This window comes from Odontesthes bonariensis, chromosome 2, assembly GCF_027942865.1.
Source record: "Odontesthes bonariensis isolate fOdoBon6 chromosome 2, fOdoBon6.hap1, whole genome shotgun sequence".
NCBI classification, from domain to species: Eukaryota; Metazoa; Chordata; class Actinopteri; order Atheriniformes; family Atherinopsidae; genus Odontesthes; species Odontesthes bonariensis.
In genome coordinates this window covers 27,411,848-27,438,303 of record NC_134507.1, presented here as the reverse complement: position 1 = coordinate 27,438,303, position 26,456 = coordinate 27,411,848, and the positions used below count along the sequence as shown (strand labels likewise).

At 41.9% G+C, this 26,456-nt stretch overlaps 3 protein-coding genes across 7 annotated transcripts; 1 reads left to right on the top strand and 2 right to left on the bottom strand.

The window, feature by feature from the left end:
• Positions 1–587: 587 nt before the first annotated feature.
• On the bottom strand, positions 588–10,346 carry LOC142397504 (carbonyl reductase [NADPH] 1-like). Of its 2 annotated transcripts, none has more exons than XM_075480927.1 (7): positions 10,336–10,346; positions 6,724–6,838; positions 4,855–5,024; positions 4,430–4,537; positions 1,206–1,414; positions 1,077–1,130; positions 588–993 (listed from the first exon to the last, which is right to left on the bottom strand). In XM_075480927.1, exons 2-7 carry the CDS (start codon positions 6,834–6,836, stop codon positions 820–822), a joined length of 828 nt encoding a protein of 275 aa, XP_075337042.1. In that variant the 5' UTR covers positions 6,837–6,838; positions 10,336–10,346; the 3' UTR covers positions 588–819. The 2 variants fall into 2 exon arrangements, with proteins under 2 accessions (XP_075337042.1, XP_075337033.1); XM_075480918.1 differs by lacking the exon at positions 10,336–10,346 and adding an exon at positions 7,950–8,057.
• On the top strand, positions 7,825–17,763 carry setd4 (SET domain containing 4). The gene is made up of 14 exons (XM_075480865.1): positions 7,825–8,138; positions 8,609–8,681; positions 8,777–8,867; positions 8,956–9,051; positions 9,312–9,349; positions 10,663–10,751; positions 10,919–11,155; positions 13,870–13,929; positions 14,034–14,163; positions 14,280–14,454; positions 14,548–14,626; positions 15,473–15,553; positions 15,688–15,811; positions 15,891–17,763. The coding sequence occupies exons 1-14, from the start codon at positions 8,002–8,004 to the stop codon at positions 16,056–16,058; spliced, it is 1,578 nt and encodes a 525-aa protein (XP_075336980.1). The 5' UTR covers positions 7,825–8,001; the 3' UTR covers positions 16,059–17,763.
• cryzl1 (crystallin, zeta (quinone reductase)-like 1) lies at positions 17,664–26,456 on the bottom strand. Of its 4 annotated transcripts, none has more exons than XM_075480878.1 (13): positions 26,207–26,456; positions 23,638–23,715; positions 23,376–23,448; positions 23,198–23,242; positions 21,609–21,677; positions 20,664–20,797; positions 19,765–19,876; positions 19,604–19,624; positions 18,912–19,010; positions 18,687–18,805; positions 18,486–18,591; positions 18,359–18,404; positions 17,664–18,221 (listed from the first exon to the last, which is right to left on the bottom strand). In XM_075480878.1, exons 1-13 carry the CDS (start codon positions 26,270–26,272, stop codon positions 18,122–18,124), a joined length of 1,068 nt encoding a protein of 355 aa, XP_075336993.1. In that variant the 5' UTR covers positions 26,273–26,456; the 3' UTR covers positions 17,664–18,121. The 4 variants fall into 4 exon arrangements, with proteins under 4 accessions (XP_075336993.1, XP_075337001.1, XP_075337010.1 ...); XM_075480886.1 differs by having other exon boundaries at positions 17,664–18,218; XM_075480895.1 differs by lacking the exon at positions 19,604–19,624.

Genomic DNA, 26,456 nt, shown 5'->3' with positions numbered 1-26,456 from the left:
ATTGTAAAAGTCTGTTGCTCACAGGCTTTTATTTTGTAAAAGTCAGTTGCTGTCTGCTGTGGAACCGGAAAAGAAAGTAATCGGCAGATCCACCAAACATGGAGAAGGGTACGGAACTTTTACTCGGCCATTTTCATTTTAAAGTTCTTCCAGACGGCGGAGTCGACAGAACCAAAGTCATCTGTAAACACTGCCAAGTTGAGTTGTCTTCTCAGCGTAGTAGTTCCAGTCTAAAATATCACTTCAAGGCAAAACACACAACTGATAGCAGCAAGTCATTCAAGGAAACAGACAGTGGAGCGAGGCTTCTACATAAAAACTACAGAAAGATCTTGATGTTAAAAGTGTGTTTGCACAACAAATGTTATGGCACTTTCATTCATATGGCAGCACATTTCAAATAAAACTAAATGCTAAAAGCTATACGCTACTTTTGAATTCATATGGGATTTTGCGTACAAATGCGATTAATCGTGATTAACAGGGAAATCATGTGATTAATTAGATTAAAAATTGTAATCTTTGCCCAGCCCTAGTGGAAACTTGAAGTTTCTTAATGAAAGTCTTAATTAAATAAAAACACAGCGTTATAGAAAAAACATTTTATTCTGTTGATTTCAGACCAATGCACTTCATCCATTTATAAGGCAGGTTGATTAATTTCATGTAACATACGAAAATGTTAAACTAACCAGGAATTAGCCAGAGTTTGGACGTGTGTGTTACACGTTGTAGTGTTTAAAGCAGCTGGCCCGAACACGCTTTATAGGTTTTCATGTAACTTGCTGCTCATATGAAAACTCTGCTGGCTGTAACTTTTCACCACGGCTGAACCTCCTTATCGGACACGAACTTTCCGTGAGGCTCGGTGGCGTCGGGCGGCAGCAGGGCCAGGTAGACCGGAGTGATGGCGCCCTCGTCTGGTGACTTGGGGGCTTTTGGACCGGCCATGTCAGTGCGTACCCATCCTGGACAGCAGGCGTTCAGCAAAATCTGAGCTCAGAAAGACCGTCGGCATCATCATTCAACATGCGTCACGAAAAATAATAAAACTAAATATGTTTTATTTTAATTACCCCGTCATTCGGTCTCTCCTTAGACAAACGGTGAGCCAGAATCATGGACAGGGTCTGCAAACACATTACGGTGCGTTTGTTTAATATGAATTTACTGTAAAATGCAACAAACCGATGAATTGATCATACCGTCAGACCGGTTTTTGACACTCCGTACGCCGTCTCCGGCCAGCCGCCTTTCTTGTGTTCGCCTCTCTTGGCCTCGTCGACAAATTTCTGCATCAGTGCGACCAGCTCGTCCTCCGTGATGTCCTCGCTGCGGAAACGCTGCTGGAGCTCTGGGCTGCAGTTGTTCAAAGTACGGCAGCCGACAAAGCTCGAGACGTTCACCACGCGACCTGAAAAACACGCCCGTGGAGAATGTCTCACAATTATCATGAAAACTAAGGAAAGAGAGACAAAGATCAGATGCAGTAGATTCAGGAAGTGCCCTGATTTCTTCCTTGAGCTTTGGAAAACAGAAAACCCTCAGATACTTCAGTCATTTCAGGAGTTTGTTACCAGTCTCCACAGGCTTTGTTCTCCTGAATTTGAACAGTTGTGTAGGTGTATGATCCTAGTTTCTTTTCATCTGTACGATTCACTTAAAGCCTGTCAGACTGGATGAGAAACATCACCGAAGTTCCACCTTCAGGCTTCTACAGATGCTCTATCAGGTTTACAAAGCATGGTATTAGCAGAGTTCTGCATATTGTTTGGAGTTGTGGTAAAAGAGGGGTTTCTTTTCTGATTTTTAGTGTTTAGAGGCTACTGAGATGGTTGTGCTTCTAGCAGGTTCTCCAAACTCTCGGTCAAATCAAATTTATTTATATAGCATATTTCATGTACAAACAGTTCAAAGTGCTTCACATAAAATAAAAGCATTGCAGCAGGGAGTGTAGGAAGCATTAAAAATACATAAAATAATATAAAGAGAAACAAATAAAATAATTTAAATGAATTTAAAAACAAGCAACAGTCCAGATAAGTTCAAAGATACCGTCCAGATTTCATGCATAGACACATGAGAACAGAAATGTTTTTAACCTGGATTTAAAAATGTCTCCATTTGGTGACAGTTTAATCTCCACTGGCAGTTTGTTCCACTTGTTTGCAGCATAACAGCTAAATGCTGCTTCTCCATGTTTAGTCTGGACTAGAGGCCTGCGCGGGACAGAATTTACAGTCCCGCTCCCGCCCGCACCTGTCATATTTAGTCCCGCTCCCGCCCGCACCTGTCATGTTTAGTCCCGCTCCCGCCCGCACCTGTCATATTTAGTCCCGCTCCCGCCCGCACCTGTCATGTTTAGTCCCGCTCCCGCCCGCACCTGTCATGTTTAGTCCCGCTCCCGCCCGCACCTGTCATGTTTAGTCCCGCTCCCGCCCGCACCTGTCATATTTAGTCCCGCTCCCGCCCGCACCTGTCATGTTTAGTCCCGCTCCCGCCCGCACCTGTCATGTTTAGTCCCGCTCCCGCCCGCACCTGTCATGTTTAGTCCCGCTCCCGCCCGCACCTGTCATATTTAGTCCCGCTCCCGCCCGCACCTGTCATGTTTAGTCCCGCTCCCGCCCGCACCTGTCATATTTAGTCCCGCTCCCGCCCGCACCTGTCATGTTTAGTCCCGCTCCCGCCCGCACCTGTCATATTTAGTCCCGCTCCCGCCCGCACCTGTCATATTTAGTCCCGCTCCCGCCCGCACCTGTCATATTTAGTCCCGCTCCCGCCCGCACCTGTCATGTTTAGTCCCGCTCCCGCCCGCACCTATCATATTTTGTCCCGCTCCCGCCCGCACCTGTCATATTTAGTCCCGCTCCCGCCCGCACCTGTCATATTTAGTCCCGCTCCCGCCCGCACCTGTCATGTTTAGTCCCGCTCCCGCCCGCACCTGTCATATTTTGTCCCGCTCCCGCCCGCACCTGTCATATTTTGTCCCGCTCCCGCCCGCAATTCCCGCATGATTCAGACGTTCGCGTTACTTCTCACGGAAGTTCTTGTCATTGACTTGAGGAAAGAAACATGATCTTAGCCGCACACACCACTGTCCGATCCTTCAGGTGGGGCACATAGTGCAGGAGCGCATTAGATGGCACAAGCAGCTGAGGCTTTACAGCTATAAGCCTACCCAACATACCTACCAAAATCTACCGTGAATATTAAGAATAATACATTGTACATATTTTATATGCCACTCCTCACATTTCCATTCTTGGAAGTAAAAGTATATTTTTAGTTAATATGATTTTAAACAGCGTGATGGAGCCCCGCCCCCTGCTTTGAGTGGATTTGAGCATAAATATCTAAGCCTACAGCTCACGTTACATTGATTTAAATGCAAACAAGTGGAATGAAAACAATATGTGTTATTAATTACCCTACCTTTTCTAAACCCAGAATGTTGAAAATGTAACATGTAATCCAATTATTATTTAAGTAGGTTAACCATGCCCTGTCCCTCGTCGTTGTGCCTCACGTTTTTAGTCAGCGGGACTGCAGCTTATCACCGCTCCCGCCCGCGCCCGCAATGAGCTTTCAAAATGTGTCCCGCGCCGCACTGCTTTGCGTTGGGACTCCCGGGGGAGTGCAGGGCTCTAGTCTGGACTCTGGACTGGACCAGCTGACCTGAGTCCTTGGATCTAAGAGCTCTGCTGAGCTTATATTCTCTGAACATATCACAGATGCTGGGATAGGCTCCAGCCCCCCCGCGACCCGACCGACGGAGTCAGCGGGTATAGAAAATGGATGGAAGGATGGTTTTTGTCCTGATGTGCAACGTGGGAACTATGTAAACTCAAGTGTTTGTGTCTTTCTAAACTATGTCCAGATAAATTAGCAAGACTCCAACCAAGTTCTAAACACAGTCCAAGGATATTTAACCCTAATCCCTGATAGGGGACATTTTTGTCCACTTGGGGTGTACCTTCTCCTCTAATTCACACTGGAAATAGTGATACTCATCATATTTGGTCCAGTTGTTGCAATTTTTCATTGCGTAGAAAAAAACAAACTTCTTAATTTCTGAAAAGGGACATAAAAACCTAAAAACACCATATATATTAATCTTTTTTCCCACTTTTTTTTCATAAATCTTTTATTCCACTTCAGTTCTGATCATAACTACCAAGTTTTCAAAAAATTAACCCTTTAAGATGCCAATTTGAACTTTTTAGTCTGGGATATGTCAAAGATTAGCAACAACATTTTGATTTTTAGGGATTTTTAATTTTAACTGTACCTGTAGTTTTATCCAATTTGAAATCAAATTTATGAAACCAGAAGTAAGGAAAATATGAAGGAGTTTTTATAAGCAGCAGCTGCAGAGTCTACTAAAGGACTCCATCTTCTTCCATTAGCTGATCCTATTCTGTGTTCCTACCTCCAGCTTTGATGAGTGGCATGAAGTGAGTCAACATGTCTCTGGTGGAAAAGAAGTTGGTCTTGAGGGTCACTTCTGCCTGGCCAGCGAACGGAGTCGTGTCCGCCACTGAAGAGAATGTGAACATGATGTCAGAGTCATCTATGAACCCACAGCTGCAGCTCCCAATGCAAGTTTTAGTCTTAACCGAGTCAGTCAGTGTATGAAGGAAAAACAAATGCAGGCACGTAACAGAAGAAGCAAATATACTTAAATATAGATGGACATGTAAAAACCAAAGTATTATCTTGTTTTAATATTTAACAGGAAATTAGCAGCATTAATACATGTGTGTTTTGCTTATCACTGCTGGTTTAGGACAAACACTGGCTGATTTCTCTCCCAGTTCGCATGTGTTAAAGGAGTTGTTATCATTCTAATTCTACCTTTGAAAGCAATCCCAGCGTTATTGACGAGGACGTCCACTCCTCCGTATTTCTCTTTGAAGAACGCAGCGGCAGCGGCGATGCTGTTAAGGTCGTCGATGTCCAGCTGCTGAAACAGCGGCTTCAGACCCTCCGAGGTCAGAGACTCCACCGCTTCCTGACCTCGGCCGCTGCAACGTGACCACAAGAGGTTTCATTTACTTCTTTCTTACAAGAGTTCTGATGGGTAGTAACGAGTTACATTTACTTGAGTATGTTTTTGAAAAAATGATACTTCTCGGAGTAGTTTTAAATCTCTATACTTTTTACTTTTACTTGAGTAGATGTGTGCAGCAGAAACTGTCCTCTTACTCCGCTACATTAGGGTACAATGAGCTGGTTACTTCTCTTCTTACCTCTTTGGTATTCTACGCCTCATTATTTTTATCCCCCCGCGTACGCCTCATTTTAATGTTTTATTCTGACAGAGAGAGAGACTTCCGCCAAAGGCTCTACCACCTGACTGTGTTTCACCAATCAAACGAAGCCGTGCAGTCTGGTCACGTGACCATACTCAATATCAGCGGCGGGACGGGTTAGCTTTACAGTTTACAGTCGTAGCAAACAAACAAAGAAACAGATGAAAAATGTCAGAATCAACGGTGGGAAATGAAGACGCAGACGAGGCCTCATACTGAAAGCATGTTTACCTTACAAAGAGTGAGAAACAGCAGCTACATTATGTGTCTTCTGTGTCAACCAAAACAAATGCACATTTCAGCAGAAACTCAACATCTAACTTGAGGAAACATGTAGCGGTAAGTTTCCTAAATTCGTTTTTTTCCCCCATGGATAGATGAATGTTTGTTTTTTAGGTTACATATGGGTTAACATATGTTTTTTCCTAAGTCTCTTATTTTTTATTGAAGTTAATTTAAGCTATTTTGTAATTAATTAAATTCATTTTATCAATTGGATGAACTCTAATTTGCCTAAAGATGATTATTTAGTATTTTTGTCTGTCTGATTGAATGCTTGTGTTAACAAATAAATCAGACGTTACTCAACAGTTACTCAGTACTTTAGTAGTTTTTTCACCAAGTACTTTTTTACTCTTACTCAAGTAACTATTTGGATGACTACTTTTTACTTTTACTTGAGTCATATTATTCTAAAGTAACAGTACTTTTACTTGAGTACAAGTTTTGGCTGCTCTACCCACCTCTGCACCTTAGCCCTGTCGGCTGGGTGATGGAAATGGGAACAGATTTGGTTTGTTACTCCTGATTTTGAGCTACTGTTTGATGTAAGAGGAGACAAACAGTGATATAATTTATGAGCTCAGACAGTTTGCAACACATGATTTCAGTTCATGAAACAAGGCCTTCAGACCGCTGCAAGAATGTTTCATTTCCAGCGATTTGTTTTGTTTGCTTTCTTGATCTTAACTTAGGGAATCTTTTCAACGTTTATCAGCTACTTACCCCCAGAGACGGGGTTTTACAAGACAAAATGTGCAAATAGTTTGGGTTATTTTCCATTAGAGTCCTCCGTTTGTCTCTGTCAGCACTTACTAAACTGGTTTCAACTGCTAAAAAGTGAAGATAAAAGTCACATATTTCTGAGCACCAATCAGAGCTGCCAGACAGCTAGCAATAAAATCTGATAACAGCGGTGTCACAAGCCCGTTGAGGCAAAGTGCAAACTTACATCTTGAACTTACTTCTTATCATTCATTTTTGAGTTTTGAACCCAAGTTTTCCAGAGTCATTTGTACTTGTTACTGGAGTAATAAATGTCCCTTTTAAAATTTTGTGAACCATAAAAGTCAAATGATACATAAATACATAAATTTGTGGTGGTTCGGGTGTTAGGAAGTGAGCTACTTACACATCTCTGGCTGTCAGGTAAATGTCCCCTTGGAACTGCTTGCAGAGCGATCTGACGATGGCCAGGCCGATGCCCTTGTTACCACCGGTTACTATAGCAACCTTGGTTGACATGTCTGGCAAAAAAAAAAAAATTAAAACAAGAGCACAAACTCACATCAAACACTCATTCACAGTGGAAAAATACATTTTTCACAGTACGAGTTACACATTAAACACCTGTATATCTTTTTGTGCTGAAAATGAAAGAGTGCCATTAGAAGAATCTCGCTTAGTCTGGAAAGACAGGTTAACAACATATAAGAAAGCCCTTCACAAAGCTAGAACTGCTTATTAATCATCACCAACTTAAAAGAATAGGAATAATCCAAGATTTTGCTTCAGCACTGTAGCCAGGCTGACAAACAGTCCGAGCTCTGTTGAGCCTTATGTTCCTTTAACTCTCAGTAGTGATGATTTCATGGGATTCTTCACCAATATGTTTCTATCAGAAAGAAAAATATGATATATTTATAATTGATATAATATAAAGTTAAACCCACGTTAGAAGAACGCTTCCAGTGAACCATTCGGCAGCCAAAACAAATCATCGGGTACGTTTGTGCATTTAAAAAAAGACAACCGAAAAACAAAGTTCCTGGAATATTTTGGGAACTAAAATAAGTTTGTTGATACAAGACACATTTGCTGAGTCATGATGACGAGCACAGAGGGAGAAGTTTGTCTGATTCACAGTGAAACGGGGATAAAATATGTAAGGATTTGTTAACTTGAACCTGCCAAAAAAAAAACAAAACTGTTGAATAATACAACAAGTGGCACTTATGCGTAAAAACAACTTTAATTACCAATGTCATTTAGGAAAATACCCATGGTTTCTACTTAGAATGACATAAAAACGAGTAAAAACAACACCTGAAGGCTCAGTCACACTATCAGCCATGACTCCTGACCTCTTGATATAAGCTGGTTTTACAAGAATTACTCATGAAGGCTTTTACAACAGCAGGGTGTCAAACTACCCTTATTTGTGAACGAAATTCAAGACGTGCTTGGATATTTTTAATCGCCCGTTTCAGGAAATGTTTTCTTTCAGAAGGAGGACCTCACGCGCGCTGGTAGTTTTGTGTTGCATAACGCTGACTTTCACCTTTGGATATCAGCCTGAAAACAAATCACTGAAGCTGCCAGCGAGCAAAGAAGACGGCAAAAACGGAGGTTTCTTACTTTAAAGCTGGTGTCGCTGCAGAGAGGAGCTGCAGAGAGGAGCGGGCGGCTGATGAGGAAGCTCACTGAGCAGGAGGAACGAAATTTGGGACAAATGAGGAGGCGGAATCTTTACTGCGCATGTCCGGAAAAACACGGCAAACACGTGGGTAGCGGAGCCGAGGCGCAACATGGGAGTTTAACAAATAGGTAGTCTGTTTTACTTCATTCACACACCTGTTCTCGTGTAGGTTTCAGTGCGGTGTCTAAGGTTTATGTCTCAGTATTTAAAACTGTCTGTAGCAGATGGAGCGTTTGGTTATAAAACACTGAAGGCTGAGAGCAGGTTTGACGTTTTAAACTACAGGAAACAGCACACACTGTCTCTTTTATTTACAAGTCTGAGCCACAACTGCATGCTGTTTGCGTTGTGTGTAATGGTTCAGCTCAGGCATCCCTACATCACTTTTAATGTAGTAAACTGCATGGAAATATTGCGGTTGAAGGGATGTTATTCCTGTTTTATTCAACATAGCACAGTTCATGACATGCTGAGGCCAAAGGCCAAATATGAGAGAACCACACACAAGAAAATATAGCACAGGTTCACATACACATTTATTAGTTGTGGACTTCTGAGAACGGGAGTAATTTGAGTTTAATTTTGAATGTTAACGCAGGTGCAGGACATCAGATCAGCAGGAAGTCTGTTCCAGAGAGCCGGACCGCAGTAGCTGCAAGCATCCTGGGCAGGTTTGGATCCAATTCTGGGGACAACTGAAAGACTTGAGTGACCTGATGAGGTTATAAGCTCTGAGTAAGCCAAACCGAGTGTTCCTTCCCCACAGGTCCGGGGAGGGGACATGGGAGGTTGCAGCCATAGGGCCGGACGAGCTGCAAGGAAGAGGCGGCAGAAACATGAAAGCACCACAAAGTCTGGTAAAAAATCTGATTATTACTGCTGATAAGCGTTCCATTGGAGTGAACGGTTTAATCACTGCCACTGTTTACGTCTCTGTATCTGCAGTGTCTCTGTGTCACCAGCCGCAGTATGTGAGGTTGATGAAGTTCCTTCACCGGCGAGGATTCAGCTCAACGCTGCTGCAGCCGGCCCTCTTCACTGGTACGACCTGCTTTGTCTCCAGTGTCCACTGTACTGCACTGATGCTGTAGCTTTATTTGTCCAATAGATATTTGTTGCCAGCTGTCTGTTTAGGGTTTATAATGTAGCATTTGGTACTATGAACAACTAACAATGTGTACTAAGTGACTCACAGTATGTGTTAACAGGTGACAATTAGGTTTTTTTTGTGGATGTAACAGGAGTTGTTCCAAATAATGCCAAACTTACAGTTTGTGTGTTTCCTGTGCCTTCTCATTCAGACACAGGCAGGGGGCTGCAGACTCTCCAAACTATAAAGGTAATTTAGCTGATACAACAATGCATTTGTTCAGAATAAACTACACTGCTGCAAAAGCTCTTAAAGTTGCAACATACAGCACCATCAAGCTTGATCCAGCCCTAAATTCTTTAAAAAAGTGATGGTGATGGATTTTATTTATCTTTTTCACTCATTTTCAACTTTCAAAGAAAGTTCTTTTTCGTTTAAGTCATTTAAGACTTGCCAAAAACAAAACAACTCAAGGGATGAACCAGTGTTGTGTCGACACATAACAGACAACTTAGCAAAGAAGCCGTTTTAAATTGGATCTTTAGGCACTTTGTTCCCAGCAGCCTGTCACAGAGACACATCATTTGTTCCCATTTCCTTAGCTGCATCTATGAAAAACAGCAAAGATAACACAGTGTGACAGACAGAAAACAGGATTTCTGCAGCAACAAGGTGATTCCCAAAGAGCTGTTAGCTGAAAACTTGGCATATCTCAGCATGGTGTGCAGTGTGTCCTTAAAACATTTGAGGAAACTGGACGAGTGGAGGACAAAAGAAGAAGTGTCAGGCCTAAAGAACTATCTACAGCAGATGAACAGGATCTGAAAGTGATGTCCTTAAGAAAGAGGAAAAAATCCAGCAAAGACCTGACACAGGAGCTGAGAGATGCATCTGGACCTTCAGCTGATCCATCTGCTGTTGGCCCGAGCCTCATCAGAAATGGGCTCCATGGAAGGGTGGCTGTCAAGAAGCCGTTCTTAAGGAAGGGAAACAGGGAGAAAAGGCTGAGCTGTGCATATACTTTAAAATTTAACAAGTTGGCTTTACTTTTGTAAAAAAAAAAAAAGGCAAAACTCCAGTGAAAGGTGTGTTATTGCAGATGTTTAGTTAATATAGTTATAGAACTATAGTTAATATGATGAGTAAATCTTGTTTTTACATGTTAATTTAGCTGAAAACCATCTTAAAATAGGCACCGTGCCGAACCTCAGCGCAGCTCAAGCTTTTGGATGAACTTTAAAGCTGCTGAGAACAGTATAAACTCTGTTTATGTCTTATATGCTGTATTTCCTGCTTATTTATATAACTGTGGCACCTAGTTTCTGCTTTCCTGGCAAACTTTTGCACACGTGGAGGTCAGAAAGTTGGAAAACCTGTTCTAGTCCAAGCTGAAGATATGTGTAATGCATATGCATCTTTTCTGTTTTTAAGTGTTTATTTTTTGTACCTACATGTTACTTCATAACCTGTGAATAGAAAGACAACCTTGTCATGTCGAGATGAGCCAGAATTACGGGTACACGAGTGTTCCACCTTCTGTCTTCATCTCCCTCTGCTAACAGCCTGGTGAGCTGATCATTTCTCTGCCAGAGTCTTGTCTCTTGACGACGTCGACAGTTCTGGACAGCTACCTGGGACAGTTTATCAAGAGGTAATTGTAAAAGTCCTGCTTCTTCTGCATGTGACATTCATTTAAGGGTCGTCCAGTGCCTGTTGAGACTCTGTCTTCCAGTTTCTTCCTCCTGAACAGTTAGACTGTGGGAGTACAGGAGCCACCGTGGGACAAAAGCAAACCGTCCTGATGTTTTCTCTTCGCAGCTGGAAGCCCCGTCTCTCACCGCTCTTGGCGCTTTGCATCTTTTTGGTGTGCGAGCGGCACAGAGGGGAGGCCTCTGATTGGTTCCCCTACATCGACGTGCTGCCCGCCGCCTACACCTGCCCGGCCTATTTCACAGATGATGTCATAGCACTTCTGCCAGCCAGTGTGCGGAGGCGGGCGGCAGAGCAGCGGGAGGCAGTGCGCGAGATCCACTCCTCCAATCAGGAGTTTTTCAGGTTTGTACGGCATGTAACCATGGTAACTGATGCTGAAAACCTGACCCGGTCCAGTGCAGGTCATGTTTGAGATAAGAAGGTAATGTGTGGAAAATAGGGCCGGGCAACAATTAAAATGTTTAATCTAATTAATCACATGATTTCCCTGATTAATCACATTTGTACGCAAAATCCAAAAATGAATTCAAAGGTAGTGTATAGCTTTTAGCATTTAGTTTTATTTTAAATGTGCTGCCACGTGAATGAAAGTGGAACTACTACGGTGAGAAGACAATTCAACTTGGCTGTGTTTACAGATGACTTTGGTTCTGTCGACTCCGCCGTCTGGAAGAACTTTCAAATGAAAACGGCCGAGTAAAAGTTCCATACCCTTCTCCATGTTTGGTGGATCCGCCGATTACTTTCTTTTCCGGTTCCGCAGCAGACAGGAACAGACTTTTACAAAATAAAAGCCTGTGAGCAACAGACTTTTACAAAATAAAAGCCTGTGAGAAGCCAAAGGGATTCAGATAGTGGAAGCTGAACCCTCTTTTGCTGGCTGATGCTAACTTCTGTAAATATGTTTCAATTAATTAGATTTTTCTGTGAAACCAATAAAAACAGGGAAACCTCCCCATCTTTATTGTGGGACACTCTTAAGGCTTACATTAGAGGTAAAATTATTTCGTTCACATCTCATGCAAATAAACTGGAGCTGGAGGAGGCAATCGCTGATCTAGATAATAAGCTTTCATCTGCAAATGTACCGGACTTGCGTAAAGAAAGAATAACGCTCCAAACGGAACTCGATCTCCTCCTCCTCACATCTGAAGCTGAACAGCTTCTCCTCCGCTCGCAGGGGTTAGTGCATGAATACGGCGACAAAGCTGGGCAACTTTTGGCTCATCAACTGAAGGCAAGATCAGCACAGAACCAAATTACTCAGATAACTGATAAATCGGGCTCAATAACCTCTGACCCAGATAAAATGAACATTACCTTTAAGTCGTTCTTTGCTCAACTTTATACCTCAGAATCCGTTACAAACGAAAATGAGCTACAGAACGTTTTTGTGACTTGCCTAAAGTCTCAACCGAAGACAATCTAAAACTAGACGCCGCTATTACTCTTACGGAAATTACACAAGCGATACAGTCGATGAATAGCGGTAAATCCCCAGGCCCTGACGGATTTCCGGTTGAGTTTTATGAGAAATTCTCTGGTCCTTGCTGGAACGTTAAAGATCTGGGTGCAAATAAGACGTCATCGTTATGTCATTATTATTAGTATTATTACGTATTGTTATTATTATTATAGTATTTATTTGTCTACCTCTTTTTTATTATTTATTTATTTTAATTATCCTTAGTGCTCTTAATTGTTGTTGTTTTTGTCTTTATTTAGCTATTTATCTGTGAAATCCTACAACATGTAAAAGACCTAGGGGAGGGTGGGTTGTACACAAGTTCTTAAGTTGTTTGGAAAAAGAAAAAAAGAAAATTGCTTGTATTCCTGTATACACTTCATATTTTTGTCTTGCATTTGATAAATAAAAAATAAAAAAAAAATTAAAAATCAGCCAACGAGATCGACCAGGCACCACAAGCGGAGTCAAAGCCGGTCAGGAGAACAATTAAACCAACTTTTCCACCAAAAAAAGCAACAGACTTTTACAATAATAAAATAAATAAATAAAACCTGCGTTAATGCGCGATAAAATATTTATCGGCGTTAAATAATTGATGCGTTAACGCGATAATAACGAGTTAACACGCCCAGACCTAGTGGAAGACCATCGCCTTCCAAACAGTAAAATCAGAAATTGAAGGTAAAAAAAAAGAAAAGAAATTGGTTTATAGACTAATTAAAGACGTGAAAGCGGACATGAAAAGATTATTTATTCTTCACAGACTCGTATATGTTTTTGACAATTGTTGCTGGCTTTCATATTGTTTTTAACTAGCTTAACACTGAGAGGTTGCATCTAAAAGGCTAAAACTGACACCTATGAGAGAATTTACCGCTTACTTTAAAAGTGCTTTTTAGATCAGTTTGCCTTGACTTTAATGATGGGGCAGTAATATTGATGAGCTTATTATTTTGCATGTTCGTACAGGCTGTGATGTTTTGCCAGCTTTCCCTCCTGACTTTTTCCAGGAGCAGCTGTGCTGTTTTCATCCAGGATGGAATCTTTAAATTCCCAAGATTTTAAAGATTTTACACCATCAAAATCGTATGTGAAGACGTTTTGCCTTAAAAAGACTTTACTATGAACATGTGATCTATGAACATGTGTGGCGAGGAGCTAGAAGAAGTTAGCCTGGAGCTCGCTGCTCCTCCCTCAGCAAAGTAAGCGAGCGTCTGCTCCTTTTTACCCGGGCTTGCTCCTTAGTCTCGGGCTAATTTCTGCTCTCAGGGCCCAAACATACAGTAGTTCCTGAGCTCTCTGGATCAGCGACTTGGAAACACATGTCTACAAGTTACAGCATTTTTGCTGCCACTTGGAAGCAGTAACATAAATCGATGCTCTTGGTTGTGTTGGTGCTGATGTTGGTCTGCTGTAAACAAATATCAGCTCTGTGATGGAGTTAAACTAACTGCTGAAGAATGGAGATCATCAAGTGCAGCTGTTGCCTGTGCTCCTTTGGAAACTGGGCCTGGTCAACTGTAAAAATATTTAAAATACACCAAAAGATGTGTAAGAAGCTCAAGCTATGATTGGTTTATTTGTTCAGGTCGCTGCAGCCAGTTCTAAGCCAGCCTGCTGAGGACGTGCTGACCTATGAGGCACTGAGGTACCTGAACACACAGATGTTCTATACAAACTTCTCTTTTATTTAAATCCGGCATGAAACTGTGAGGAGGAACTTGTTCTGTCAGCTGTTGCCTTCTCTTCCAGGTGGGCTTGGTGTAGCGTCAACACCCGCTCAGTCTTCATGTCCCGTCTCCCCAACGACTTCCTGTCTGGACGGGATAATTATGCTTTAGCTCCATTTCTGGACCTCCTCAACCACCGTCCGGACGTGCAGGTAAACTGCAGATGGTTGTAAACGTGGAACCTCTGAAGCTCTTCGTGGTGTTCCACAGCTACTTATTACTTACACAACAAGCTGTCCAGAATCTCACCCAGAACCTTTTCCACCAGGTGAAAGCACGTTTCAATGATGTGACCAGTTGCTATGAAATCAGGAGTGTTTCTGGGACACCGCGCTACCAGCAGGCCTGCATCAACTACGGTTCCCACGACAACCAGCGGCTGTTGCTAGAGTACGGATTTGTGGCCGCTGCCAATCCCCACAGCGTGGTCTACGTGGATGAAGGTACAGTTTTACTGAGATGTTATGAGCGGAGCACAGATTAACGTGAACAACGTGGAGATGAAACGGTTGCATTGTTTCTCTGTGGCCCCTCAGAGCTCCTCTGTGATGTTTTAAGAGGCGACAAGAGTTTGGATCAGAAGATTAGATTCCTCAGAGAGAATCATTTCCTTCAGTAAGTCTGTGCCATTTGCATTTTCATGCTCTTTACGTGATCTTTTGTTGCTCCACCACTTCTGGGGAGGGAAACTATGCTCTTGACCTTCAAGTGTTTGTACAAAATCAGTCCGACTGTGGACTGGGGGAGTCCAAACTCTTGGTGGTTGGTTTGGAACCTCTTCCAGCCCGATGAGCATCAATATCCTGTAGCAGCGATTAGAAGGAAATTACGAAGTTGTTACCGTAAAATACGAACTGGGATTGGATATTTTTGATTATTTAGTCACCCCTTTGGGTCGCCTCTTTGTTTGAATAAACTTTGGGGCAAAACTGAATCTGAATAACAGTTGGTCTTAAATATTGCTTTAGAAAGCCTGTATTCTTTTTCTATGTCGTGTTTTTTACTCTGATTCCTTGAATCTAAAGAAAAAAAAGGTCTGAGAAGTCTCTTCTGTTTCCACGGTGCACTTCCACAAACATAAAGATCAGACTTTGATATATTCAATTCAATTAATTTTTATTTATATTTATATAGCGCCAAATACAACAAATGTCATCTCAAGGCACTTAAATAATGAAGTCCAATTCATTGTAATCATAATTATTTATAAAATAATCCATATATTCTGTTCTTAAAATAAAACAGAGAACTCCATCACAGCTGATTAGGAATCTGTTGACTGAAAACAAGGGTTCACATCCTCTCGCCCTCTATAGAATATGTTGTATTAATGGCTCATATTTAGTCACTTAGAGTTGTTTCATGTCGACTTTTAGCACTTGTGTGAATATCTGACATTGTAGTACGACTGTAGCAGATAGAGTTGATGAAATGACTCCCGCTTCTCTTCTGTCCCGCCAGTAATCTCACGGTGTCCAGTGACGGTCCCAGCTGGAGGCTGCTGACCGCTCTCAGATTGTTGTCGCTGCCCCAAACATTGTAGTAAGACTAAACTTCTATCTGTGTAAAAAAAAAAAAGGAAGCCTTGTTGGATTTTTCCCTGAAATCCTTTGACTTGATGTGTCCGTGTTGGTGTTTCTGGGTGAAAATGAATCCTGAGTTGTGTGTTCCTTCAGTCACCAGTGGAAGGCGGCGTTGCTCGGCCGGGTTGTTTGCAAAGAGACGGAGGAGTGGAGCGTTCAGACGGCTCAGACTCTGTGTCAGCGGCTGCTGCAAGATGCACACAGAGCTTTAGATAAGGTGTGCACACGCCTCACCCCAATCCATCTCCCGGTGACGCAACACCTGCACCAACCTGTTTCCTTCTGTGTGCGTTTAGATCCATCTCCACCAACACTGTGAGCAGCCAATCAGGGAGCAGCTGGATGTGGTCAGGTCACTGCGGCAGGAGGAGAGGTGCATCCTGGGAAGCTGTCTGGAGGCACTGAAAAGCTCGGGCAGAGAAAATGACCCGTCATGCCGATTTAATGCTGGGTGTGTGAGCTGACGTCCGATTCGTCCTGTTCTGACAGGAAGCCTGTCCTGCCCCACAGCTCGTACAACTCTTTATTTATAGTACAAAACATTGAACAATTACACATTCAAGGTCCGGGGGGTGGTCAGTATTTTCGAAAGTCAGAATATCATACACAACACGTTAAAACAGTCTCACTCATCGGCCATTTCTGCCATCGTTTTTCACCCAGATCTTTTTTGGAGTCGGATTGAGTCAGTCATTTGCTCCAGGACATGCAGTTGTTTTACAGTATCAACAAAAGTATCTGAAGTGGGGGCATTTTTCTGGAGCCAACATTTTGTGACGGCCTTTTTACTTGCTGCCAGCAAGACCCTAAGAAGATAATTATCAGCTTTACTCAATCCATCTGGAATATTTCCAAGATAGCGAGTTAGGAATGATACATTGACATTGAAACATAGAACCTTTGAAATGATTTTGCCACTTCCCTCCAGAAAATCTGGATGGAGGGGCAAGACCAGAAAACATGGGCCTGACCAGCGAAGACCTGCCCACATTCTCTCCAGCAGGCCAGTTGTGTGTCAGTCTGTTTGGGAGTTATAAAGAAACGAATTAAGCTTTTCCAACAAAAGTCTCTCCAAGTCCAGGAGTCGGTGGAGGATAGTATGTTTAGGAGGTTATATATCTCATTAATGTGTCCGACTGAAACCGGACTCTTAAATGCATATGAACATGTTTGTCCGCCTAAGTCACACTCAGTCAGACTTACACACCCAGATGATGCAGTCGGGGGGAGGAACTGCTTCAGTGTGGATCCAGACTGGTTCAGGGGGTCAGTGCAAAAAAAAAAAAAAAAAAGTAGATAAAAAGCCTGTAATAACAGAGAAATACAGCAATAACTGATGTGCACCACCGGCTGTTTCAGCTGGTGACATAAGGAGCCACAGCAGAGTCATTTCTACATATAAGGATGGTAGTCAAACCGTCTCGGTACGTACTGAGACGCTTCATTTCCATGATCACCTGAACCCAGTAAAGTCACCTGGACATAATATTTCTGTTGCTTGCTGGACTCCATAACTGCAGTGAAACGGCAGCGAGTTGCTGTTGGTTTTTTTACTCGTGTTGTTTTATATCCTCAGGTCCTCTCAGTCTTTAGTCTTCAGTTCAAATCCAGACTGAAAACGCATCTCTTTTCCCTGGCCTTCCATTAGCTGAAATGGAGTTTACCTTGGCTTGCTACTTTTATTGTTACTGTAATTTTATTGCTAATTTTATCTCAAATTTTATTTTTTTTTATCTGTGATGAAGTTATTCTTATTACTATTTTATTGATTACTCTCTTAATATGTGATGCAGTTGCTATTGTGAAGCACTTTGGTCAGCTGAGGTTGTTTTAATGTGCTATATAAATACATTTTGAATTGAACTGAATATATTTATCTTTTTGTTAATAATAATAATAAAAAAAGAGGACTTCTGTGTTTCCATCCAGCAGTTGGATTTAGTTTAAAATGGCCTAAAAAAAAGACACACAGAAACTCCCGATGGCCACAGAAACAGCAGCTCCTCTTCTTCTTCTTTAACTCGGCTGCGTTCACACTGAGATCTTTAGTTATGAACCAGTAGAATCTGTTGATGGCATTCGTGTTTATTAAATGGAATTCTGGAGTCTACAAATAGAATAAAGGTGGGTTGTAGTTTAAACCGTAAGAAACGTAACAAAAATCCTGCATATGCAGCAGTTAGATGTAAAAACTTGTGATGTTACAGTTTAATGTTCCAGTGTGTGATGTCGTCTATTGGCTGAGATGCAACATCATTGATAATAACTATTTTCATTAGTTCAGAACCATGTTTTTGTTATGTTTTTAATCACTTTAGATGCTCCTCACACTGCCGTGTTTCTGCAGGCCAGCAGGAGCAAACCGGACACCTGGGAAGGCGCGTTGCATATTATGCAGTAGTCCCCCCCCACACACACATTTCAAAGGGAAAACACGAGCTAGAAAGGGACTGGATGCCATCAAATCCTTCACACTTCACACTCTTTTAGTCTCATCTATAACCTCTGCTGTTTGTGTTTATTTTGGTCAAAGCTGAACGACAGCCTTTTTCTTTGGGTGACGCTGGACAGTCTCCATGGCAACTGTGGCTTCGTAGAGAGGAACGGCTTCTTCTGGCTGAGGTCTGCTGAGACAGACAAAGTCGGGCATGATTCGGGTAGTTGGAGTAACCAACATCACTTTGATAAAGGATAAAAAAAACCCCAAAGGTTAAAAGTGAAAAATGTAATATTGGTTTCCTGGAGTTTGAGGTGTCCGAGTTACCTGAGAACTCCAGCTGACATCTTCTCCACGATGTCTTTAAGAATATCTGAAAATGGAGGTTAAAGACTCTAAAGACCTGAAAGGGCAGGTTGCATGTTTTGCATCACAAACTTTTTGAGCAAGATACGGAGATATCTTCCCTGCTGAGCCGACGAGGCCGTCCAGACTTCAGGGTTGAGGAAAGACACGGAGGCTGATTTTAAGTGCAGCAATCTGCAATCTGGAGGATCCAACTGTGAAAGATGAGAGAACCGATGAATGTGATGTTTACCAGAGCATAAAACAGGAACACTTTCATACATTCTGCTGCTTTGCATCCGACATTCACCTGCAGGTCTTGGTGGGATGTGACCCAGTGTCCTCCCACTCCCAGGACACCGATGATGTCATGTTTGTGTGGGAGTAATTTCCACTCCTCCGCCTCCTCCTCCTCTTTGTGCAGACGGACTTAACGCAAACACAAAAGTCTGAATGTGTTCGCATAAAGGAGCTTGTGGGTGAAATGTTAAACCTGGACATCTTCAAAACAAAGGCTCATGAAAAGCATTTTTACCTCCAGAATCCACGACAATGTCCACTCCCAGCCCTCCCGTCTCCTCCATAACTACCGACAGCAGGTCTGAGGAGTCGTCGTGCACAGCGATGACCCTGGCTTCACACACAAAGATACAGTGAGTGAAAGTGGGTGATAATACATTTAAAATGGAAGATATAAGTAACCAAATGTCTCACGTTGCACTGTATGCAGTTTACCCACATGGTGGCAGCATGTCTCCACATTCAAAGCTGCTCATTTGAGAGAATCAAAGTGTAATCTTTGGGTTATGATGTGTAATTTAATGAGAACTAATTATTGAATCATGTAAATGTGATGTAAATGTACTTTATTTATACAGCCCTTTACAGACAATCCTTACGGTGTACCAAAGTGCTTTACAGCAGGTAATAAATAAAGAGAAGAATAAATAAAAACAAATAAAAGAACAGTGAAAGCAATAAAATACAACAAAATCGAAAAAGATCAAATAAGATAAAAGTGTCATCATAGTACTGGGTATTAAAAGCAATCCTAAATAAGTAGGTTTTTAGCCTAGATTTGAAGAATCATGGTGGCATTAAACAGCTGAAGCTTGTGCTAAATGAAACTACACGTTAGCACAGTTGGCTGCTACTTTAGGAGTTAGAAAACCAGGAAGGAGGCAAGGATATAAAATCAGTTGGAAAGACGGAAAAAGAAGATCTCACCTACTAAAGGATCCTGAACACCTGAGGACGATGTGAGGAGGGGGAGGAAGCAAAGGTAAAAGGTTGAAAGGGGAGAGTGAAACAGAAGCAGCCGGAATTGGATTGGTGAAGATCGGCTTTAAAAGTGAGCTGCGGGGAAGATGGAAGTGGCGTGAACACACCTACGCTGGGACGAAGCTGCTCCAGGAACGAGTGCTTCTGCTGTGAGTGCGACGTCGTCAGAACCTTGACTCCATGATAACAAGCCAGCTGGATGCACATGAGCCCGAAAGACTGCGTCGCAAGAGGATAAAGATGGTTACACACACGCAGTGCCAAGCTGAGACGTGATGGCTGTGGATGTAATGTGTCGACTTTAAAGGGATAGTTCGCCTCTTTTGACATGAAGCTGTATGACATCCCATATTAGCAATATCATTTATGAACATTTTCTTACCCCCTGCTGCGTGCTGTGAGCCGAGTTCCAGCCTCATTTTGGCGTTGACGAAAGTAGTCCGGCTAGTTGGCTGGGGCCGCAAAAATAAAGCGTTTTGGTTCTCAAAAGAATATCCGTTCAAAAGAGTAATACATTTGCATCACAAAATCGTTGTCCAGGAAAAAGTCAGACCTCACAATCGCTTGGCCCTATTTTCTCTCCCTTCGTATCACTGCGTGCGGCCGCTTGCCGACAGCCGCGCCTGTTACGGTGTTTGCTGCTCAGAAGCAGGGGACTGCTCGGTCTACACAGCACGCAGTGATATGAAGGGAGAGAAAATAGGGCCAAGCGATTGTGAGGTCTGACTTTTTCCTGCACAACGATTTTGTGATGCAAATGTATTACTCTTTTGAACGCATATTGTTTTAAGAAGCAAAGCGCTTTATTTTTTAAACCCCAGCCAACTAGCTGGACTACCTTCATCAACGCCAAAACGAGGCTGGAACTCGGCTCACAGGACGCAGCGGGGGGTAAGAAAATGTTCATAAATGATATTGCTGATATCGGATGTCATACAGCTTCATGTCAAAAGAGGCAAACTATCCCTTTAAGAAGAAGTGATGGATTCTTTGTGTTTTTACATACACTGGCTCCATCCATGACCAGCAGAGTGTGTCCGGCTGCCATGCGAGCATGTGTGTGCAGAGCAGTGTAAGCGCTGAGGCCGTCCCGCAGCGCTCCTGCGACACACACTGGGCTGAGCTTCTCCGGCTTCTGAACTGCAGAACAGAAAGTACACAAAACAGCTTGATACAGGATTTTACTGCCGTGAATATGTTGGGAGGAGCAGGAGACGGTCTGTACACTTAAAAAGTTCTTCTGCATTTCTGTTGGATCCCCAGCAGCGCTCCACCTTAGATTTAAGGAGCAGTTTTTTCCCTTTTTTTTTCTTTTAGATTCAAGGAATCAGAGTAAAAAACACGACATATAAAGAGAATACAGGCTTTCCACTGGTTACGGAAAGCAATATTTAAGACCAACTATTATTCAGATTCAGGCTCAGTTTTGCCCAAATAGTTCATTCAAACACAGAGGCGACCCAATGGGGTGACTAAATAATCAAAAATATCCAATCCCTGTTCCTATTTTGCGGTAACAACTCCGTAATTTCCTTCTAATCGCTGCTACAGGCCAGTATCTTCACCTGGTGCCATCCGATCATCTTTAAGTTTGAAGAACTTTTTGCACAGACTGCAATAAGTCTCAATTCTATTGTCCAGCTTCCATTGAACCAACCTAAGCCACATTGTTTCCAGACATTTTTCATTAAATTTATTCTTCCATTTGACTAATAAGTCCTGCTGTACTAGCTGCTAACTGTAACTGATGAAAACTGTAAATATTCTTGTAAACCTCCTCTGAAAAACAGACGTTTTGCGAGTTTTGCTCCTTTATAGAATTGAACAAAAATCTAATTTTTTGTCTGTTTTCATGTTTTTAAAACATTTTCTTGTAGGTTCACTGTTTCTTAAACAGTTTAGTTACATGTCGGTGTTACAGTGTGTGCGCACACACACGCGTGGATCTTACCTAAATAGTTTTCATTTACGTCCATGAATTCACAGAGTCCAGAGCAGGTGGAGTCCAGCGGAAGGATACCTGAAGAGAAAGGTAGAGAGAATGTGATTAAATAGTGCAACGAGTGGTCAACTGTGCTAGAAAAGCACGATATAAGTACAGTCCATTTACCAATTAATGCTAAAAGGTAATGGGTGTGAAGACTTGCCAAGCATTCAAAACCCAGTGGTAAAAAAATAATGTAAAGTTCTTGTTTTTAGTACGATATGATCCAACAGTGTTGGAGATTTTGGTAAAAATTGTGTCATTAACTTGGATACAAGATGAAAATACAGAAACAGTACGCATCACTAAGGTCAAGTTGTCATACATTCATATTTCATATGATTCAGAAAGTTGATTTTTCCTCTCATTGGTCTACACATCGTCATCCACAATAAGAAGGAAAAACGTGTTTTTGGAGTATTTATTAATAAGAAAAGACTAAATTATGGCAGTTATTGTAACAGTCATCCTTTAGATGCTTCTTCAACTTGATTAAAAGCTTCAACCAAAAAGAAATCCAAGCATGGAGGACAAAAGAAATGGTATTGTGCCTGGAAACGGACCTGTGGAACGATACAAGTAACATTTAACGTGCCCAAAAAGCACAGCAGTGTCCGTTATTTTTCTGAAACGGACAAATAACGGACGTATGAAGTTTGGGACAGATTGGATAATGTATGTGGGAGTTATAAGCGACTTAATTTTTTGTGTCGAGTGATGGCGAGGCATCGCCACGGCCACGCCCTTTAAGTATTGAAAAATTTGCCCAATGATTTCCCCCCCCCCATTTCTTAAGAGTAACCTGACCAAGTTTGAAGTCTGCAGCATTAAATCTGTAGGACGAGTTTGATCATAAACGCAAAAACGCACAGTCCATCCAAAATGGCCGCCTTCCTGTGGATGTGGGACCATGGCGGCACGAGACTTTTTTGTGCGTCTGGGCATGATGAATGAGTGTACCGAATTTCGTCGTTCCACGCGAAACTAACCCCATTGCGGGGACCATTTTTAAGTGTGAAGAGAAACAGGCGCTGGGTGTCACCTCGTTAATACCATCCCTGAAGTCCAGCACAGTGATGGCAGCATCATTCTGTGGGGATGTTTTTTTCTGGGAGAAGAGGTATGCATATGAAGCACACTGCCTAGAAAAAGAACCTGAGTGGATTCAGGTTAACTGAAACTCCTCAAGCTGAGACATGAAGCCAGTCGAGCATCTCTGCACAGATCTGAGGCTACTCTGGTCAAAAGTCTGCCAAAGTTACTTAAAGTACTAAGTGAAGGGTCAGAATACTTTTGGAAATTACATTTTTCATTCTTTTATTTCTAATCAATTAAGTCAAATGTATTGCCTTATCATTGTGGACTAATGCGTGTAGATTGATACGGGAAAAAAATTGATTGTATCCCTTTAAAAAGTGTGTCTGAAACAGAACTGAAATGTGGAAAATATGCTCGAGATTCCAAAATTCGACCAGCCCGGAGATAAAGTGCTGTTTCATCGCTCCATCGTTTCCATCATCAAACACACACTGAGATCCTTTAAAGACATTTCTCACCTACAACCTCATCTTCTGGCTGAAAGAAGGTTACTTTGGGGCCAACTGTGGGAAAAAACACAAACCGACCAGTTAAACCAGTGCAGATGAAGAACCATGAAGGCACAGATTATTAAGGGTTTATATTTATTTTTAACAATCATGCAGCATGAGTGCAAACTGCTGGTGCGTTTGCTACCTTGAAGGACAACTCCTGCCACCTCCCTGCCGACAGGAATCAAATCTCTCTGGATGCCGACATCACTGAGCAGCTGGAACGGACAGTCACCAATCAAAAAAAGTGATGGGTGGCTCTTTGTTATGCCAACTGTAGTTGTTTTAAAAGTTCTTTCCACGTATATCTTTAAGCAGAAGTTAGTCTCAAACCTTTCTCAACTTGACATTATCAGTACAACATTATCTTTGATTGAATTTCTATTTTCTCAAGGTAATTTTTGTACCTTAAGGTCCAGCGGGCTGAGTCCACATGCCTTCACCTGAACTCTGACCTGATGGCTTCCTAAGACATCTGGGAGAGTCTGGAGGGAAACAAAAAAGAGATTCCTGCTTTTAAAGATGTTTATTATGATCAACCAGGTACAAAAACAAACTCATAGACAGTCAAAAGGTGATTTCATGCATTTTACACCGTCTTTTCCTATGAACTGTACGATGCCGTTGACAAAAGCACCAAAACACTGGAGCTATTTCTCTTTCAAACACACATTAAAAAAAAAAAAAAAAAAACTACATATTTCCCGCATTGAGATAGTTTAACACGTATTGGATTTTTAGGCTATTGCGTTGGAGCTCTGAAAAACAGCACAAAAGTGCTTTTCTGAGCAGGGGCCCGTTGCACAAAAGTAGGATTAAGACATCCAGGATAAGTGACTGAGCTGAGCTCAATGAATCCAAAACAAGAGCGTCCAGGCTTAATTGGTTGCACAAAGACCAAGCCAGGATGAGCAGACACGGATTCATCAAGCCTGGCGAAACCAATCCTGGATAAGTGCGCGCTCGCGGCTCCCTCAAATAGACCCCGCCACCGATCACAGATTCACTGATTCACCATGGCAAGTATAGCGGGTTACTTTTCCCCATCCGATGCAGAAATCCTCATGGAGGCATACGAGGAGGTAAAACACATAATTAAAAAGAAAGGCAGCACCGCCACAGTGATAAAGCAAAGAGAAAAAGCGTGGCAAAGTATTGCTGACCGCCTGAACGCCTAAGTAGTGCACAATTACATACTCACCGCTCAGCTGAAACATCACAATTACAATCCAAATAGTTCATTCACATCTCCAGTTGTACAACTGATTATGAATCAGTTGAATTTTTAATTGAAATGGACTGCAGATATGAGTGAAATTGTGTAAATGTGACTCCATCAGACTGTATAACTCTTTGATAAATAGATGAGCTAATAATAACTTTAATTAATATAGCGCCTTTCAAAAGGAAGGACCCAAAGTCGCTTGCTAAATGACTTCATTGAATTTCCTTTAGGGATAGATAAAGTTTCTCTTTTCTTATGTTTGCTCTACGTGTGTGTGTGTGTGCGTGCGTGCGTGTGTGTGTGTGTGGTGTGATGTAGATGAAACATTACTGAGCCAAAATGGACATGGCAGCAAGTCAAAATCAAATACAAGAACATTCTGCAGAATGGTATGGGGCCTGGCTAATACTTAACAATGCACAAGCGTATATTGTACCCAGAAGGTGCCTGCTCACACATTGTCTGTACTGTTTTACCAGTAAAAAAGAAAACCCACAGACAAGGCACGGGTGGTGGGTCACCAAAAGCTGTGGTGGTCAATGGTCGGCTCGTCAGGGACCAATATGTGTTAAATTATTTTAGTCAATATGCATGCTTTGAATTTAAGTTAAATATGTCCAGCAGTGGCAGAGGAATTTGTGTTTTTTTTTTTTTATTATTATTATTTAATTTAAATTAATGTGGCCTCTTATGATGTTTGTGCTGTATACTGTGCGTATACAGGCTTGCAGGGAGGCTACGGCATCCATTAATTTGTCTGTTAATTTGATGTGTATGGATTTGTCCTGCATTTATTTCAGTGTGCAGACATGCACACATATACAGACCTTTGAACGTGTATTTATCCTTGTGTTGTATAATATGCTTTGATTCTGTGCTTTCTATCTTGTAGAGTCTCTGTGTGACTTCAGCTTTTAAAGGAGCTGATGGTTTACCTGTTTTGATTCATCCTCATTCAATAAAGGAACATAATGTTACACTTTGATGTGTATTATATTTATATGGGATTTTTATGTTATACGACAAAGTATTAGGGTCACACTGAGGAAGAAAAAAAAGTCGTACATTTATGAGACTGGTTCTTTCTGCGGAAAAGATGCATTTTCTTGCATATTCTTTTTAAAGTCCTGATACTTATGACAATGTGATGCTGATGTGCCAAAAGATTAAGTATCTCCTTGTTTATGAAACCTATACTAAAGTACAATTCCACAAAATGCTCCACGGTCCTCATTTCAACAACTCTCCTCCTCTGGCTTTATTCTCGTAAATTTATGACTTTATTCTCGAAATCTGTGAATTTTTTTTTCTCTGTGGCCCTAATATTCCATCATTTCATATATAGTCTATGGGAAACTAAATTAACTAATGATTGCAACATCATCTAAAATCATCACAAACGTTTAAATAATGACAGTGGGTCTAGTTATATGTGATAACAATGTGCAGTGGGCAGTGGAATAACTATTGGTTTCCGTTTGTGATGACTGCTGACTGAGATAAGGGATGAGATTAAATAGATCCTGGAATTTAGCCTGGTCTGGAGCAGGCTAGCTCCACAGAATAAATCTCCACGGTAACTTATACCATATATCCTACTGTCCCCTATCCCGCTTTTGTGCAACCGGATCACGGATAAATTGAGCCAGGATAACCAAGTTATCCCGGCTTAATCCCTTATCCTAGTTTTGTGCAACGGGCCCCTGACGTCTTCATGTATAATGTGATAAATATAGCAGTGATAAACTCACCACTTCCTGAATAACGAACTTGGGCTCAGCATCACTCACATCCGCTCTGCAATATAAACCCTTCATACTGCCGCGTTTTTATTCATGCAGAAACATGCAGACAATATCACAAAATATCCAAAAACATCAATCAAAACACGCTTTTTTTCTAAAAATCAAATGCGCCGTCAACAGAAAACAAACGAAACCGCTGGTTATCAGTTGCTGCTAGCTTAAGTCAGCTGACCGCTTCTTCTTCTTCTTCTTCTTT

What these genes read in the sequence shown, in the direction of transcription:
- LOC142397504 (XM_075480927.1), bottom strand. Translation starts at nt 6,836, where the DNA reads ATGTCAACCAAGGTTGCTATAGTAACCGGTGGTAACAAGGGCATCGGC. An exon ending in CGCTGGGATTGCTTTCAAAG is followed by an intron (nt 4,538 to 4,854) that starts GTAGAATTAGAA and finishes CATTCTCTTCAG; the next exon opens with TGGCGGACACGACTCCGTTC. An exon ending in AGGAGAGACCGAATGACGGG is followed by an intron (nt 994 to 1,076) that starts GTAATTAAAATA and finishes TTCTGAGCTCAG; the next exon opens with ATTTTGCTGAACGCCTGCTG.
- setd4 (XM_075480865.1), top strand. Translation starts at nt 8,002, where the DNA reads ATGAGGAAGCTCACTGAGCAGGAGGAACGAAATTTGGGACAAATGAGG. An exon ending in TGAAAGCACCACAAAGTCTG is followed by an intron (nt 8,868 to 8,955) that starts GTAAAAAATCTG and finishes CTGTATCTGCAG; the next exon opens with TGTCTCTGTGTCACCAGCCG. An exon ending in CGTGGTCTACGTGGATGAAG is followed by an intron (nt 14,455 to 14,547) that starts GTACAGTTTTAC and finishes GTGGCCCCTCAG; the next exon opens with AGCTCCTCTGTGATGTTTTA.
- cryzl1 (XM_075480878.1), bottom strand. Translation starts at nt 26,272, where the DNA reads ATGAAGGGTTTATATTGCAGAGCGGATGTGAGTGATGCTGAGCCCAAG. An exon ending in AGTTCGTTATTCAGGAAGTG is followed by an intron (nt 23,716 to 26,206) that starts GTGAGTTTATCA and finishes GTTTCCCTCCAG; the next exon opens with ACTCTCCCAGATGTCTTAGG. An exon ending in GCAGCTTCGTCCCAGCGTAG is followed by an intron (nt 19,625 to 19,764) that starts GTGTGTTCACGC and finishes CATCGTCCTCAG; the next exon opens with GTGTTCAGGATCCTTTAGTA.